Source organism: Hylaeus volcanicus, unplaced genomic scaffold (genome assembly GCF_026283585.1).
Source record: "Hylaeus volcanicus isolate JK05 unplaced genomic scaffold, UHH_iyHylVolc1.0_haploid 12237, whole genome shotgun sequence".
Taxonomy (NCBI): domain Eukaryota; kingdom Metazoa; phylum Arthropoda; class Insecta; order Hymenoptera; family Colletidae; genus Hylaeus; species Hylaeus volcanicus.
In genome coordinates, this window is record NW_026533172.1 from 2,335,647 (window position 1) to 2,349,948 (window position 14,302).

At 31.6% G+C, this 14,302-nt stretch overlaps 6 protein-coding genes across 14 annotated transcripts in view; 4 read left to right on the forward strand and 2 right to left on the reverse strand.

Moving 5' to 3' along the window:
- The first annotated feature begins 416 nt into the window (after positions 1-416).
- On the forward strand, positions 417-3,131 carry LOC128883786 (DNA polymerase iota-like). The gene is made up of 9 exons (XM_054136490.1): positions 417-1,363; positions 1,420-1,607; positions 1,653-1,770; positions 1,832-1,935; positions 2,006-2,070; positions 2,149-2,288; positions 2,337-2,508; positions 2,562-2,700; positions 2,818-3,131. The coding sequence occupies exons 1-9, from the start codon at positions 934-936 to the stop codon at positions 3,040-3,042; spliced, it is 1,581 nt and encodes a 526-aa protein (XP_053992465.1). The 5' UTR covers positions 417-933; the 3' UTR covers positions 3,043-3,131.
- LOC128883785 (uncharacterized) lies at positions 3,084-5,615 on the reverse strand. Of its 2 annotated transcripts, XM_054136488.1 has the most exons (8): positions 5,507-5,615; positions 5,130-5,439; positions 4,028-5,077; positions 3,859-3,968; positions 3,686-3,784; positions 3,486-3,635; positions 3,271-3,428; positions 3,084-3,219 (listed from the first exon to the last, which is right to left on the reverse strand). In XM_054136488.1, exons 2-8 carry the CDS (start codon positions 5,425-5,427, stop codon positions 3,084-3,086), a joined length of 2,001 nt encoding a protein of 666 aa, XP_053992463.1. In that variant the 5' UTR covers positions 5,428-5,439; positions 5,507-5,615. The 2 variants fall into 2 exon arrangements, with proteins under 2 accessions (XP_053992463.1, XP_053992464.1); XM_054136489.1 differs by lacking the exons at positions 3,084-3,219; positions 3,271-3,428 and having other exon boundaries at positions 3,522-3,631; positions 5,130-5,614.
- A 143-nt stretch (positions 5,616-5,758) lies between these two features.
- On the forward strand, positions 5,759-8,464 carry LOC128884379 (microtubule-associated tumor suppressor 1 homolog). 4 transcript variants are annotated; one of them, XR_008459372.1, is made up of 11 exons: positions 5,765-6,028; positions 6,071-6,163; positions 6,231-6,281; positions 6,384-6,614; positions 6,693-6,756; positions 6,824-7,518; positions 7,615-7,677; positions 7,744-7,911; positions 7,972-8,097; positions 8,242-8,319; positions 8,378-8,464. XR_008459372.1 is itself a non-coding variant. In XM_054137744.1 (10 exons), exons 3-10 carry the CDS (start codon positions 6,086-6,088, stop codon positions 8,116-8,118), a joined length of 1,497 nt encoding a protein of 498 aa, XP_053993719.1. In that variant the 5' UTR covers positions 5,759-5,837; positions 5,893-6,028; positions 6,071-6,085; the 3' UTR covers positions 8,119-8,124. The 4 variants fall into 4 exon arrangements, 3 of the variants coding, with proteins under 3 accessions (XP_053993719.1, XP_053993718.1, XP_053993717.1); XM_054137744.1 differs by lacking the exons at positions 8,242-8,319; positions 8,378-8,464 and having other exon boundaries at positions 5,759-5,837; positions 5,893-6,028; positions 7,972-8,124; XM_054137743.1 differs by lacking the exon at positions 8,378-8,464 and having other exon boundaries at positions 8,242-8,368.
- A 181-nt stretch (positions 8,465-8,645) lies between these two features.
- On the reverse strand, positions 8,646-10,645 carry LOC128884382 (flap endonuclease 1-like). Of its 2 annotated transcripts, none has more exons than XM_054137749.1 (12): positions 10,508-10,645; positions 10,357-10,451; positions 10,216-10,306; positions 10,061-10,169; positions 9,915-9,999; positions 9,701-9,771; positions 9,518-9,645; positions 9,362-9,449; positions 9,170-9,255; positions 8,994-9,115; positions 8,849-8,909; positions 8,646-8,782 (listed from the first exon to the last, which is right to left on the reverse strand). In XM_054137749.1, the coding sequence occupies exons 1-12, from the start codon at positions 10,568-10,570 to the stop codon at positions 8,672-8,674; spliced, it is 1,110 nt and encodes a 369-aa protein (XP_053993724.1). In that variant the 5' UTR covers positions 10,571-10,645; the 3' UTR covers positions 8,646-8,671. The 2 variants fall into 2 exon arrangements, with proteins under 2 accessions (XP_053993724.1, XP_053993722.1); XM_054137747.1 differs by having other exon boundaries at positions 9,170-9,309.
- A 236-nt stretch (positions 10,646-10,881) lies between these two features.
- Positions 10,882-13,882, forward strand: LOC128884381 (PCI domain-containing protein 2-like). Of its 3 annotated transcripts, XR_008459373.1 has the most exons (15): positions 10,882-11,094; positions 11,152-11,300; positions 11,360-11,465; positions 11,523-11,741; positions 11,803-11,852; positions 11,911-12,004; positions 12,065-12,126; positions 12,183-12,260; positions 12,328-12,397; positions 12,494-12,585; positions 12,629-12,752; positions 12,821-12,865; positions 12,930-12,989; positions 13,049-13,472; positions 13,533-13,882. XR_008459373.1 is itself a non-coding variant. In XM_054137745.1 (14 exons), the coding sequence occupies exons 1-14, from the start codon at positions 10,936-10,938 to the stop codon at positions 13,070-13,072; spliced, it is 1,332 nt and encodes a 443-aa protein (XP_053993720.1). In that variant the 5' UTR covers positions 10,882-10,935; the 3' UTR covers positions 13,073-13,882. The 3 variants fall into 3 exon arrangements, 2 of the variants coding, with proteins under 2 accessions (XP_053993720.1, XP_053993721.1); XM_054137745.1 differs by having other exon boundaries at positions 13,049-13,882; XM_054137746.1 differs by having other exon boundaries at positions 10,882-11,091; positions 13,049-13,882.
- Positions 13,883-13,987: 105 nt separating this feature from the next.
- LOC128883680 (uncharacterized) overlaps positions 13,988-14,302 on the forward strand; it is a 3,269-nt gene continuing 2,954 nt past the window's right edge. For both annotated transcript variants that reach the window (XM_054136299.1, XM_054136300.1), the window contains exon 1: positions 13,988-14,105. In XM_054136299.1, coding sequence (XP_053992274.1) covers positions 14,075-14,105 — 31 coding nt within the window. In that variant the 5' untranslated portion in view covers positions 13,988-14,074. The remainder of the gene's footprint in view (positions 14,106-14,302) is intronic.

The window sequence follows — 14,302 nt, forward strand, 5'->3', positions numbered from 1 at the left end:
TAATAATAATGATTGCCAATAGGCAAAAATAAAATATTATCAGTTTAGTTTCTTATTGAAAAGAGTTTCTCATACAGAATCACCATTGCTCTTAAACAAAAATAAATAACACTTTTCACTTTGGTATTTGTGTATATAAAATGTGCCACAAATGCCTTATCGCGAAACTAAGGTACAACAAGAGAATCATCATATTTGTTAAACAAATTTCTGTTTCAACGAACGCGTCAATCGTTAAAACTTTCGTTCTCTTTTCTAATACATTATGTTATAAAAACGCTTAAACAAAAACTATACGTTTCTCGAATTGTTTGTTTCATTGCAACATGCACTCTTCAGACGTCCCAATCCCAAAATTACATTTTTGGTTACAGTTTGTTTTTCAATATAGTTTATACGAATAAAAGTTAGCAATTATTTGAAGGCTACACAACTTTTTTCCATGATACACTGCTTATGATGATTTTTGCTAACTAGAGTCTCCTATGCGTTTAAATGAAAACTGTGAGGAGAATATACAGAAAATATGACTGAATAATTTAAAAGTGATGATGAACTAAGTTGTTTCGCTAACGTTACTGAGAGATTTTGTTTCAAAATTCCATTGAAACTCTTTTGGATGACATTCTCTTGGCTGTCTGATATTACAAATTTTTTAGAATGATGAAACTAAAGCACGACGGGCGGTCAGATATAGAACATGTTTCATTTTAAGCGATTTGTTTAAGGTGTAGCATTGTTCAAATGGTGAACCAGTGCTTTACTGATGAATTTTTTTTTAAAAAGCTTTTATCGTTTTAAGCTTAATTTTTTGAATTATACCAGTACTAGCAATAATTATTTTTTACAAAAGATTTTTGATTCGTAAATTATAAGCAAATGTTTAAAAATGTAATAATATGAAATCCAATTATTTTATGCGTTGAGACAATTATGACATTGACGAATCGTTTTCATGATCGAGCTCATGTTATTTTACTTATTGATCTAAATTGTTTTTATTGCCAAGTTGAAGAACTGTGTGATGTGAGCATTGTTGGAAAACCTGTCGCAGTGTACCAAAAAAATTATGTTGTTACAAGCAATTACGCGGCAAGAGATCTTCACGTGTACAAAGGAAGTTCGGTCCGTGAAGCTAAAGAAATTTGTCCTCAACTCATATTAAAAAATGGAGAAGATTTAACTAATTACAGAAAAGCCTCTGATGCTTTTTTTTCTATTTTACAGGAGCTTACATATAACACTGAAACCACTGTACAAAAAGTTGGACTTGATGAAGTATTTCTTGATATAACCGTTTTATCCAAATTATGTTTGCGGTATCTTTTGGAATTAAAAAAGAAAATTGTAACGTTACACCAAGGTATTATTAAGAAAAAAAGGCTAATTAATCAGAAAGACTTTCATGATTTTTTCTAGAACAAATCTCTCTTGTTCAACGTTTTCTTTCAAACCATTTTATCAGCAATATAATCAATAACTCAAGTGTAACAACCAAGGGCTGCTCTGCTATTCCTTCCACACCAAAGGATTCTTTTTCCATATTACACGTACCTTTCACGTATCGTTTCGATGACAATTTACAGGATACAATACTTTTAGAAGAGGTACTTGTAAAATGTTTTAACGCATACTTATTTATTCATGTACAGGAAGGTTCACGAAAATCCGTATTAAAACAATCCAATTTTCTGTTAACGTGTGGAACGCACATATGTGACCAACTACGACATGAAGTGTATTCTCGATTGAAATTATGTACATCTGCTGGTAACTTTTTGTTTTCTTTCTTCCCATCAAAATGAAAAATTATCTCTATCAATTTTATAAGGTATTGGTGGTTCTAAAGTTGTTGCAAAACTTGCTTCCAAATACCTTCAAAAACCTAATACACAACTTGTTGTCTACTCTTCGGTGACGCCTCAATTTATACAAGTAAACTTTTTTTGATCTTCCACCCAGAATACTTTTCATAGCTTAATATAACCAATTCTTTTGCCATTAGACACACCAATTATGCGACATACCTCGTTTAGGAAGAGTTACAATTTCCTCACTAAAAGAACACGGGTACGATGTAAAAATCAATGTTGTACTCCCAAAACTTTTTAATTTGTATTTCTAAAAACTCTATCGTGTCTTCTATAGAATCACATCTATAGCAGAAATTTCAAATTATTCGGTATCTTTTTTTTTAAACATTTTTCATGGAAATCGAGCATTAGCGGAATACCTTCCCTTAGCCTGCCTTGGCAAAGATATCCTTGTAGACCCGGTTGTTAATTCTGGTTAAAATTGTTTCATTAAAGCACACCTTTTGGACTTTATGTTTTTAGAAGTACCAAAATCCATTTCCGTAGAAGATTCTTTTTCAATACAGCGCGGTATTACGAATGAAAATCAACTTTTCTATACTGTAAAAATGTTAACATACCGTCTTGTTAAACGAGCTAAAGATTACTTTCAATCTTACCAAAAAGCACCTACTACCCTAAAAGTTGCCGTCAAGTAAAAAAAGCAGAGTTACACTGTTTTCATTCTACGTTTTCTATATTCTAAAGATTCTATAGGCAATTCAATCGCCAATCTCGACAAACCACACTTCCTCGTTTGTGTACCACTATGTTAACTACAAACGACAAGAATGAAAAAATTGTTAAAATTTTTTTTCATGCAGCAATCAACATACTTACAAATTGGGTAGGTGCTTTTGTTATTATTTTCTTATCCAATGCATTATTTATTACAACTTTCAATTTATGTGTAGTTAAATACATTTTTATATTGGGATCATTTATTGAATGTTGCTGTCATTAGATTTTAAAGCATTCTTTGATCAAAACTCCCATCCATGTCGTGAATCTATGTTTAACGAATTTTAAACATTTACCACAGGATTCCACATTGCGTCAGTTCATTCAAACTTCCAAAACAACATCATACTTCCAGTTGACGCGAATTGTGAAGCGTTCTAAAAGAAAGTCGCGTGAAGAAAACTACAAAAAATATAGTGTATTCAAATCTTCTATGACAATAGTCTAACGATTTTCTAAATGTTTTTACAAGTATTTTATTTTACGCTGTCAACATTTCGATAGAACCCAAAATTCTTGAAATACGTTTAAACGTTTTGTAAGAAGCGTAACAGTATTGTCTTGTTTTGTTTCAATGGGAACTTTTAATGTAGCTAAGTCTTCTGGTGGTAAACAAAATGGGTATCTAAAACATTAACAGTTAACAAGTCAGATTTTCTCACAACTTGGATTTTACATTGGAGGTGATCCGTATAATATTAACGATGTGTACCAACTTTTTTGAATTAAAGTAGCATTGGGTAGTACATTTGAAATACATGAATGTGGCAAGATAGCTTCAAAAACTTGTTGATTTGTAGTAGTGTTTTCCTTAAAATCGAATTCAGATTCAGACTAAGTAGTTGACACTCATCAAAATAAAGATAAACGCTTTGTTTTATAGAAACATACTTCAACAATCTCAAAATTTTCAGTCAATAACGAAAAATTAGACAGTGTCAGATGCCACGTTTCTTTTCTTTTCGGAAAACCAAAAAGAAGTAGACATCTTTCCCCTTTCGAAAGGGCCGCCCATTGAAATGTACAGGGGATCCATACTATCTTTACAAAAATTTACATAGTGCGTCATTTTCACTAAACAAAAACCCAACCTGATCCAATTCCTTACAATTCGATAATTGTAAACTTTTATTGACTTCAATAGACCCTTTTTTTTCATTAAATCGAAGAAACTGAACAGTTGAATTACTCTGCAGGTCAGTTTGTATCATAAAACATGTTACGGTATATTACACAGTTCTTTTCTTTTTGAAAATTTGGTTACTTTTCCATAAAACAACAAAATAACGTTCACATGACACGGAGCGTTACTTATTGCGCAGAATGTTAAACGATCTCGTGGTATAGGTTTTTGGTAACACAAAACGACTTGAACTACATTAATCGTATCATAAGTCAAAAGAAAAGTCATATCGAAGGAAACTATCACATACCCTTAACTTTTGGAATGCCATCCTTAGACTTTGAGAAAGTGAGCGACTCGTCCTTGTTTTCTTCATTTTCTCTTTGATCAACAGAAAGCCTCATGAGTGTTAAGCAATTAGCAGATCGACATAATAAAAGAGATCCTGATTTATTCACTACAAGTTGAGTAGACGCAGATAATGAATTTTTAAGTTTAATGGATGCTACTGTTTGACTTGGTATCTTATAATCCTTAAAAAGATAGTGTAAAAAAAATTCGCTGGAACCTTGTACAACGGCACAAAAAACATGTTGCTCGTTTGCATGCAAATGGATAGACTCATTCCATAAAGAATAAGTTTCTGCTTCTTTGTTAAAATTTGCTGCCTCTATTGCACTATTGTACTTTAGTATTTTGCTAAAGTTCTTTTTATCGTAACAGAAATGCCATCCAAAGTTGCATGTTGCAAAAACAATTGAACATCTTAATTGACTTTTTATTTTTATTGGAGATTCGAACGATTCTATCGGTAACAATACTTCAGCCGACATTAATGTTTTTTTTTGAAAATCCCAAATCATGCGCATAGGAATAGAAATACTGGGTTCGCTTGTAATGAAAAAATCAAACACGCTATTGAAATGTTGCAAAATTTGACATTGCTCAATGTAAAGTACACTTTTTAAATGATCGCATATGTCCGTTGTTTTTTGAAAATCATTTGATAATTGATAACTTCCAACAAAAGTTATATCCTCTCTTAATTGTTGTGCAAACACTTGTGAGTTTATTGAAATTGGTGACGATTTGGAAAAAGTATCAGCCTCAGATGATTTCTCAAATTGCAAAACTTGAGTCCTACAAAATGATAAGGTTTTGTGATTTAATTGATGGAACATTGCTAATAGATTTATCTTCATCAAGCAGTGAATAGAAGGAGAATCGGTTAAAGAAAAAATAAGTAAGCTTTCACTCCATTTCACTGCTAGTTTTGAATCATGGTCCAAAAAGTTCATGAAGATTGTACCAGATGTTTCACTACAGTGATGCGGTGTCAAAGGAATGTTTTCCTTACCTTCTACAAAAAAAATGAAAATATAAAAACATAAATATATAACAAAAAGCCACACCGTCAAAATAGTCACACATATAAATTGAAGCGTAAATACACATTGTTTTCAAACCAATAAAACGCAAAAAACTATTCGCTGTCATTGCTACTAATAATGTTCCCGTTTGATTAAACACCATTGAAATAAAAGCAGTTTGAGTAATATCATAAAGCCGGTACCAACAGTCATATGCACTACATGGTTCTGCATTGTATATGAATGCTTTCTTCAGTCCACTTTGTCGTGTTTGAGCATTCCAAGCTTGCTGTGCAGCATAACTACATCCAACGGGTTGAAAACATCGACTTTTTTGCATTTTTACGACCGACTTGTTATCATCAAACAAGCAAAAACTTGGTAAGGATGATTCATCAATTAAATTGTGAAAAACCTACTAGCTTTAAAAAATATAATAACTTCCTTTCTAGTCGGCTTGAATCTCTTAGTATTCTTCAATTCAACAAATATCACTTATTCTACTTTTTCGTAGAAAAAAACTTATTGAACCGTCGCAGCTGGATCCAAATCTCTTTAAACCTTGCATTATATTTTCTACAACAAATTCATTCATTTCCTAGAATGTTCCTAATGTTAAAACAGAACCCTTTTCTCTTTCTAATTATTTTGTTTTTGTCGTTATTTCAATTATATAATACATTGCTATTACAAAGCTGATTATATTTCATATTGCAATTATGATGAATACAGTTTCAACGAATGAATCTGGTAAAGAAGATATACCACCTGTATACGATTTTTCAACCAATGAGGATCATTTTAGAATAACTCCACCACGAAAATTAACATTTTTTAGAGAATCAACTTCTTCCTATACGAGTGATAGAAAATTACCATCTTTGTCTGTAGCAGCCGTTCGAAAGATAACACAGTTGGAAATTGCTTTGGCCCAGGAAAAAGTAACATTTCGTATTGCAAACTTCTTTTAATTCTTTTATCAGAAGTGTAATGAAGAAATGAGGTGTGAACTTTATAATCAAAGATTGATCTCATCCCACAGCTCAGCTACAAATTCCAATAACATTTTCTCTCAGGTCACTCCTATTTTGCTTGTATATCACTTTTACTATTTTGTTTTCTTAACACCTCGGTTGCTTCTAGACGAGATATAATCAAGAAAAAGTTTTGGCTGTACATTTAAGTGAAACGCAGGTATTCTTGTCAATGTTTTACACAATGACCCACCAATGTGTCGATGAGTGTGAAACTTACGCGAACAATTTAAAAAAAGAAAATCACGTTACCGATGTTTAGGCCGCATTTGAAAAAGCTGAAAAGGAAATCGAAAACCTTAAAAACAACATTCAATTCGTTCGACTATCTGCAGCGTCTGAAATCAATGAAGTTCATAAGAATCTTAAATCCAAATGTCAACAATTGCAAGAATTAGAAGACGAAGTTATCATATTAAGAGACATGCTTAAAAACGATAATATGTTTGGCGTTATTCCCGTCAAAAGCCTTTCGTCAACATGTCAGCAAAATGTACGACACTGTTTTTAACAAATCATTACATTGATTTCAAATTATAATGTTAACGTTTTCATTTTTTTTCTCTCGTAGTCAGTCGTCCCCATCAATCCTCCACCATTTTCTGTAGAACAATGTATACATATCTTTCTGAAAGGTTCACATAGTTGACTGCACTAGAAACTTTACAAACTTTCATCTTTTGTTACTGAACTTTCTTTTAGGAAACCTTGAACAAAATGTTCATTATGAAAATACTGAGAGTTTTGTGACTAACGAAGGAAACTCTGCTTTTTCTTCTGAAGAATTTAAACGAATGCAACTTAATTATAAAAAGCAGATGGAAGACCTAAATCTTGGCCACAAGAAACAACTTGAGGAAACTTATTCTTGTCATAGAAAACAGCTTGAAGCAATAAAACATGACTACGAAAATCAGCTTGAAGATATGAAAGTTCAACTAGATCGACTTCGAGAAAAATTGAGTCAACGCGACACAGCCATGGAAAAAATTGAGACGGAACTGAAGGGTACATGTATTGCTTTGACCGAACATGAAAGAATGCTAAAAAATCGTTCAAAAGAAATATCGAATTTACAACATAAACTTAATAAGAGAGAAAAAGTTGAAGATACTCTAAACCAATTAGAAAAAAAAATGAATCAAATTAAAGATGAAGAACGGGATTTGCAGAACGATCGTTCCACATTAATTAGGGAACAACAAGAGCTAGAGAGAAAACGTCGTGAAATATTAGATGAGCGCCAAGACATTTTAATCCAGGCTAATGAACTTGATTGTGCTCGGAAACGCGTTCTTTCCCATATGGCGGTATATCGTCAATGCTCAAAGCAATTTTCGAAAGTTTTTTGTGTACGAGTGGAATTATTTAATGGACAGCAAGACAATGAATTACAGGTGCTGTATCTGTTGATCTCTATAATTCGTGCACGTGATTAGTTGTTTCTATAAGCGTACATGGTCTGAAAAATAATAACTTTATAAACCACTCAGGAACGTCTTAACACTTCGATAGGTGTTCAAAATGCGTTAAGGCACCAGCTTTCTATAGCTCAAGTTTGTACAGATTTGGTTTTTTTTTAGTGTTTTATTTAAACCTTTTTCATGTTAATTTTAACTTAGAAACTTGTTTCAAAAAAAAACTTGGGTGTTCTAGAAGAGCAAAAATGCAAAAACTGGGACGGTCAACACCTTGAAAAGCAAACTATTAATCCGATGAAAGATTCAGTGGATATTTTTTTGAAACCGCAACCACCGAATCAATATCAAGACCCTTCCGCTCAAAACAACGTAAGTCTTCTAACCCGTGTTTTTTTTTTCTCAAATTCCATTTTCGATTTTTTTTTCTAGGAGCGCCACAAAAGTCGTTTTCAGTTAGATAATTCCCAAAATCAATCTTTTATTCCCGAAAATCATGCTATACCGTGTACGAATATTGCTAGTATTAAAAAACCTGAACATCAAATTGAACAAAAGGTATGTCTTCTTAACGTGTAGTTTAACAAATTGATAAATCTTAAACTCCTTCAATATCAAATATTTCTGCTTTTTTTGTTTATGTGTGTGTGTATATATATATATATATATATATATATCAAATTTGCGAAATATTTCCAAAAGAGATAACGGAGACAAATCAATTTACTGAATTCGCCTTTTGAATAAGCTAACGATTAAATGCTTCTTTTTAACCAATAAGTATGAAAGCAACCTTATTTGATGACTTTGGGATATGTTAGTGTTTCATGTATATCAGCAACGTCTAATAATTTTTTTAAAAAGTAATCTATCACAACAACTAACTATAACTGAAATAAACCACAAAATAACGGTTTTCTGCTCCACAATTTTTTCTTTTATTTTCACCTTCTAGTAGTTTTCTTATAAGTAAAATAAAAATTTGCATTGAAAAAGCTCTCAAAGAATTAAAAAACAACGAAACAAATAAAAAATCAACAAGTCATAAGAGGCAAAGTGTTCAAACAGACTTGTGTAAACTTAATCTTTTAAACATAGTAAAATATTGTGAATTACAACTTTTCAGTTGCAATCACTTCTTCAATTTCCTTATACTTTTTAAAAAGGAAGTTCCTGCAGTTCTCTTTTTTTTTGTACAACTCTCTTCTTTAACGGGTAATTTTTTCACTAGAGGTTGTTTGACCTAGAATAACAATTTAGTTTTAACTTCTCTTCCGTAAACAATTTTGTCCTGAAAATTGTATCTCACCGCAATCGAAAAAAAGGAATCAAGTCTTCTTTGAGAAAATTTCCCCCTTGCATCATTTAAGCTAAAAAACATCATATCACAATTCATACAATTTTTTGAATGGCAAGTGGTTTTGCGCCATGATGAATCGCCAAATTTTTGCTACCGTTGTAAATAACTTGCTACTCTTTTTGTGTTAAAGTTATGCCGATTAATAAGAAAATCACGAAGTTTATCTTCTTGTGGATTTTTCCAGGAAAATTTGGGCAGCAATTCTGGATCAATGACCTGTATTTGGACTTAAAATGAAAAGCTAGTTACTCATCTTTCAAACTATGTCACCTCAGGATTTACGAAAAACTCTCGAGCTTGTTTATAAGGATAATTTTCAATTTCAACTGATGTTTTACCTAACTCTTTCAAAATTACTTCAATTGTTGAATGTTTTTTAATAAGTTTATATGCGGTATGCGGACCGATACCTACACAATAAAATTTTAACAAGACTTTAAAGACGAAATAATATGAGTCTACCTTTTAACCGATTGCAATAATCGCACCCACATAAAATACAAAAATCAACGAATTCTGCCATAGTCAACTGTAGTTTCTCTAACAAAATCTATAAAATAACTCATATCCACAATGATCTTGTGACTGAACAAAAGCAAGACATAGAGCATTTTATACGTTTAATGAAAAAACAAGAATTGGCTTTGTTTTAGCATATTGCTCTGAAAAATTTAAATGTCGTATGACTTTTGAACTTCCAAACGTTAAAGCATCTGCATCTTCTGTTGCCGTGGCAAACGCGAAACCTAGAGAGTGTTTTACTTTAAAAACCTGCCTTTCTGTTTCACAAACACAAAGTACCTTTCGCAACGATAGTTGCACATTGCGCTTCGGCCTCAGTGGGAGCATCAACAGTCGGTACACCTAATAATCTTAAACAGACGTGCAATAGGTTTTTACTTCATTAATACAGATTTCAATAAAAGTACTACTGATGGCTACGTTATACTATAAATTCATTCTATACATTAGTCTCTCGATAATACACTCTCATTAAAAAGTATATCCGGCTCACTCTAAAAGTTGTTTGACATCCGAATTATGTTGAGGCGTAATCCGAACAGTTCGCCCTGCATACTTTCGAATAGCTTGAGCATCACCTAATAAGAGATGCGTTTAAAAATTTTAAGAAAAATTAAAACCTTTCAAGAAATATTGTACCAGTATCCCGTGCAGCCTCCAGGTCACCTTCGGCTTTCACGCGTCGCTCTTGTCTCCTATTTAACTCATCTAATTTTAACTGGGTTGGTTTTCCATCAAATACATACACCTACAATAGCGGAATTTTGTTTAAAGTTTTGTGTCTCACATTGTACTGGTTTAATTCCATTTTCAAGTAAACGTGTACAGCGCGATAAAAACCCAGATATATGGCTTGTTTCTTCCCCTAATTCATTTGTTAGAGATCTGAAAAATAAAAGTGTTATAGAGATTGCTTAGGTTGAGGCATATCTTACCCAAAGCCTTCAGCATCCCTTATTGCTATCATAAATTGATACAGTGACATTGAAGCATCGATAACTATAATTTGGCCCAAAAATGATTTTACATCCTGTTAAGAAATGAATTTTCGACAAAGTTGAAGTCAATACGCGCAACATGTAATACTTGTTGACGTATACATTCCGGTGCCATTTCAGATAAAAAACGACCTAATCCTTGTATACCCATAATATTGATATTAAATGAAATAAAAGTAAAAAATAATTATTTTTTAGGTTAATAAAAATGTCTCGGGTATTGTTTAAATAAAATAAATCAATGATTTTCTAAACCAGACAAATACATTTTAAATTTTTCTTTTCTACTAAAAAGAAGGAATTCGTCATTATTCATCAAGATCAATTTAAATAAGAATACATTCCTCTAGTAAATGCATATAGCTTTTTCAATTGGAAACGATCACCCACAAATCGGCACAATACAATTCGTTCTATAGGTCCAGTGATTACGTACTGTGACGTTGCAAATATTCTTTGATAAATAACTTTTCTTTTCAAATATTTATACGTCTTCTTTAAAAATAATATAGATATATGGTTCGCTTGACACTAAAATCTATTGCGCTAACATCATGGTGCGAATTACTACAACGAGGGTTGACATTTCGTCAGGGAAAAATCGTTTCCCAACTGGTTTCTACAAATTACATATTACAATTCATTAACTACGAAGATATTGTATCGACAAAAGTGGTTAGTATACGCACTAAAAAAGTTCATACTTTTTTTTCTCAAAGTGTTATTTCATAGGTTATATTTGAAGCTTATTCAAGTACAATTAAAGTGCACGACGTTCCCCTTAAACCATTATTAGTTTCACTTTTTAAACTTATTAAAGAAAAGGTTCGTGATAAACCTAATTTAACCGTAATTGTAACTCATTCTATAAGCGTTGTTAAGTAGGTTTGTTTGATTAAGGTATAATACCAACACAAATTTTTCTATTCTTTTCTTTTAGTGCTTTTCTTGATATTTATCGTTCTTCTGCAATGGAGGGATCGAGTAATTGGCTAGTTCCAAGTCTTATATCATTATTAAATATGTTAGATGCTGCTGGTGTTGAAGTATTGATGCTTCTATAATTCAAACCAATTGACACAACCCTTTTTTTTCATTGTTAGGCGGATGCTCAATGTGATTTAACAGGTGTTGAAGAGGATGATGTTGGAAATTCTATCTCCAATGAAGAACGATTCCAATATGGAGCTTTACGTCAGACTCAAAATCAGCAAAAAGTTTTAAATACTATTCGACAGCATATTGGTAAATTTCGTGGTGATGAATTCCGCCAAGCTGGTTATATTGTATTAATGAGTGAATCGATACAACTTTGCATGAGAGTAAATTTCTAAAAACTTTGTAAAGTATTCTCATGTATAAACAAACATTTATTTCATAAAGCTAGGTAACATTCAAATGGCTTCTGCTTTTTTAAAAACTGTTGAGTCAAGGTATCAATATTTTTTGTTCTAACCAACACCTTATTATTTTGCAAATTCTCTTAAATAGTCATCTTGACGTGTCTAAAATTCCAAGAGCCCCTTTAGTAACATTCAAATACTTTCTTGGAAAATTATATATGCAGCAAGAAAAGTTTCAAAAGGTTGTTATTTAACTTTTAATTTCACAAATCCATTCTCGGTGTGATATCAATATGTACTAGGCGGATGAAGCCTTAACTTGGTCGTTTGCTAATTGTAGTGAAAATAATAAAGAACTGAAAAAGTACCAGCTTTTTTTTTTTTTTATTTTCTTGCACTAATTTTAGATATCTGCCACAGACATATTTTAGAATGTTTAGCCGCCGTTCGGTTAAGAAATGGAAAAATACCTTCCAATGCACTGTTAAAAAAATATAGGTAACGACTTGGTCAATTATTTAATTTGACTTTTCTATACCTCTCTATTCTAATGTATTTGTTTCAGTTTAAACCATTATGCGGATGTCGTTCAAGCAATAAAAACGGGAGATATTCGTTGTTTCGAGTCAACTCTGGTATTATACCTTTTCTATTCATTTATTTAAACACAAAAAAAGCTAAAACAAAAATTCTTTTTTTAATTATTTTGTTCTTTATCCAAACCTTATCAGTCATCGAAAACGGATTTATTTGTTGAGGAGGGCACATTACTTTGCGTTGAGAAGCTAAAATTTATTGTTTATCGAACTTTATTTAAAAGAATGTAATACTATCTTTTTTTGTTTATATAAATTTTTTTTTTTTAGACTTGAATGGGCTAAAAAAGAACTTTATGATGGGAAAATTATCAATGTTGTACCACTTGGTGTGTTTACCGCAGGATTTGGTTGGCAAATTGATGACAAGTTTGTTCCTTTTGATAATGAAGAAGTAAAAGTTTTATTATTACTACTTGACGATACGCTGTATGTTTTAACAATGTTTTTCCCTATCTCTAGATGGCTTGTATTACTGCGAATCTCATTAAACTTCGTTATGTCAAGGCAATACGATAAAATTTAATATTTTTATTTCGTAAAATTTTCTTTCTTTCCTTGATTTTATTAGGGGTACATTGCGTGGGAGTATGGTAAAATTGTTTTATCTAAACAAACTCCTTTGCCTCGAGTACGTTTACATATTTATTTGCACGTACTACGGTTTCGATCCCCATTGTTTAACTGTAGCTTAAACAAGTACAAATTTCTTAAGGAATTCTTTATAACGTTATCACAAAAATATTATACTGAGTAAAATATTTTGGGCTGTCTTCTAATGCGAAAAGCAACAACGCAACCATTCACCGCAACCCATTGAACATAAACATCACGTGTTATTGATTAAATTACTGTTTCTCCTTTCCTCCTAACGCCACGTTCAACCGAAGTTACATCATTTGGAAACAAAGGAATTCTAATACAAAAAACGCCATTAATTTGTGAAAATCTTATTCTTGTAGTTGTGCATGAATTTTTTTCCTTTTGAAAAGTGCGCAAGATAAAAAAAAAACCCTTTTTTCCACTGTCTTTGTTAAACATTTAATTTTATGTACCAATTTTTTTTGTTGGCGAGGTAGAGGAAAAGAAATCAATTTTATTGAACCATTTTTTGGTAAGTATCCGAAACAAAAAATAAAATCTCAATAAGATTTGTATAATTTTTTTTTATTAGCTTTGATTAAAAAAGCAACAAAAAAAATATTGAGACCGAACACAAAAGAAAACCTTCCTAGTAGAAAACAAACTGTCATGCTTTTTATTAACATAACATATGAAATTGACACAACTAAAATAAACTGCACTTTAAATTTTTGAAATGAGACATTCTACACTGCAATATACCAGTTTTTATAAGCGGAAAACCTACGGTCGTTTATATGTTTCAAAGAACAGATCTTAAAATCACCTTGCAAGCCAAATGTTGTATGAAGACATTAAGTTTCCAAGTGTCACTCTACTATCTTATACTACTATAATAATACGTCAAATCAAAGGTAGTGGCCCTCTTTACAAATCCGCGTTAAATGCACACCAACCCTTCAACTTTTTTTAAAAAAGGATGGCATTCGTGTCACAGTTTCCTTTGTGTGTCCCATCATAAAAGGACTTAAATTTGAAAACAGAATCAGACATTATTTTTCAAAGAGTTTAGAAAACTCTTAGTACTCGTTGTTTAACTTTAGTGTTTAGGGGAAATCTTGTGATAGTGCGAACATGGTTAAAGTCACTCCTGAAGATTTACTAGGTAAGAGAACACTACAGTCGAAAAACATATTTTTTTAAGTCAAAAAATATTTCTCACGATGCAATTCAACATAAACAACCTAATCAAGTGTCTCTTATTCTTCTCTTGATAATTTTTTTGATTTTGTTTTTTTTGGCTACTTTTTATTTGATTATTTTTTTTTTAGCTACTTTTTATTTAATTATTTTTTTTTTAGC

Coding starts and splice junctions, on each gene's coding strand:
- LOC128883786 (XM_054136490.1), top strand. CDS start 934: ATGACATTGACGAATCGTTTTCATGATCGAGCTCATGTTATTTTACTT. Junction 1,771..1,831: donor GAAATTATGTACATCTGCTG/GTAACTTTTTGT, acceptor CAATTTTATAAG/GTATTGGTGGTTCTAAAGTT. Junction 2,509..2,561: donor ACCCTAAAAGTTGCCGTCAA/GTAAAAAAAGCA, acceptor TATATTCTAAAG/ATTCTATAGGCAATTCAATC.
- LOC128883785 (XM_054136488.1), bottom strand. CDS start 5,427: ATGCAAAAAAGTCGATGTTTTCAACCCGTTGGATGTAGTTATGCTGCA. Junction 3,969..4,027: donor TGGCATTCCAAAAGTTAAGG/GTATGTGATAGT, acceptor CGATTAATGTAG/TTCAAGTCGTTTTGTGTTAC. Junction 3,636..3,685: donor ATTGTAAGGAATTGGATCAG/GTTGGGTTTTTG, acceptor ATTTTTGTAAAG/ATAGTATGGATCCCCTGTAC.
- LOC128884379 (XM_054137742.1), top strand. CDS start 5,807: ATGATGAATACAGTTTCAACGAATGAATCTGGTAAAGAAGATATACCA. Junction 6,615..6,692: donor CGTCAACATGTCAGCAAAAT/GTACGACACTGT, acceptor TTTCTCTCGTAG/TCAGTCGTCCCCATCAATCC. Junction 7,519..7,614: donor AGCAAGACAATGAATTACAG/GTGCTGTATCTG, acceptor TAAACCACTCAG/GAACGTCTTAACACTTCGAT.
- LOC128884382 (XM_054137747.1), bottom strand. CDS start 10,570: ATGGGTATACAAGGATTAGGTCGTTTTTTATCTGAAATGGCACCGGAA. Junction 9,310..9,361: donor TTATTGCAATCGGTTAAAAG/GTAGACTCATAT, acceptor TTTATTGTGTAG/GTATCGGTCCGCATACCGCA. Junction 8,783..8,848: donor ATTCCTTTTTTTCGATTGCG/GTGAGATACAAT, acceptor TTGTTATTCTAG/GTCAAACAACCTCTAGTGAA.
- LOC128884381 (XM_054137745.1), top strand. CDS start 10,936: ATGGTTCGCTTGACACTAAAATCTATTGCGCTAACATCATGGTGCGAA. Junction 12,127..12,182: donor AATAATAAAGAACTGAAAAA/GTACCAGCTTTT, acceptor TATCTGCCACAG/ACATATTTTAGAATGTTTAG. Junction 12,261..12,327: donor GCACTGTTAAAAAAATATAG/GTAACGACTTGG, acceptor TATTTGTTTCAG/TTTAAACCATTATGCGGATG.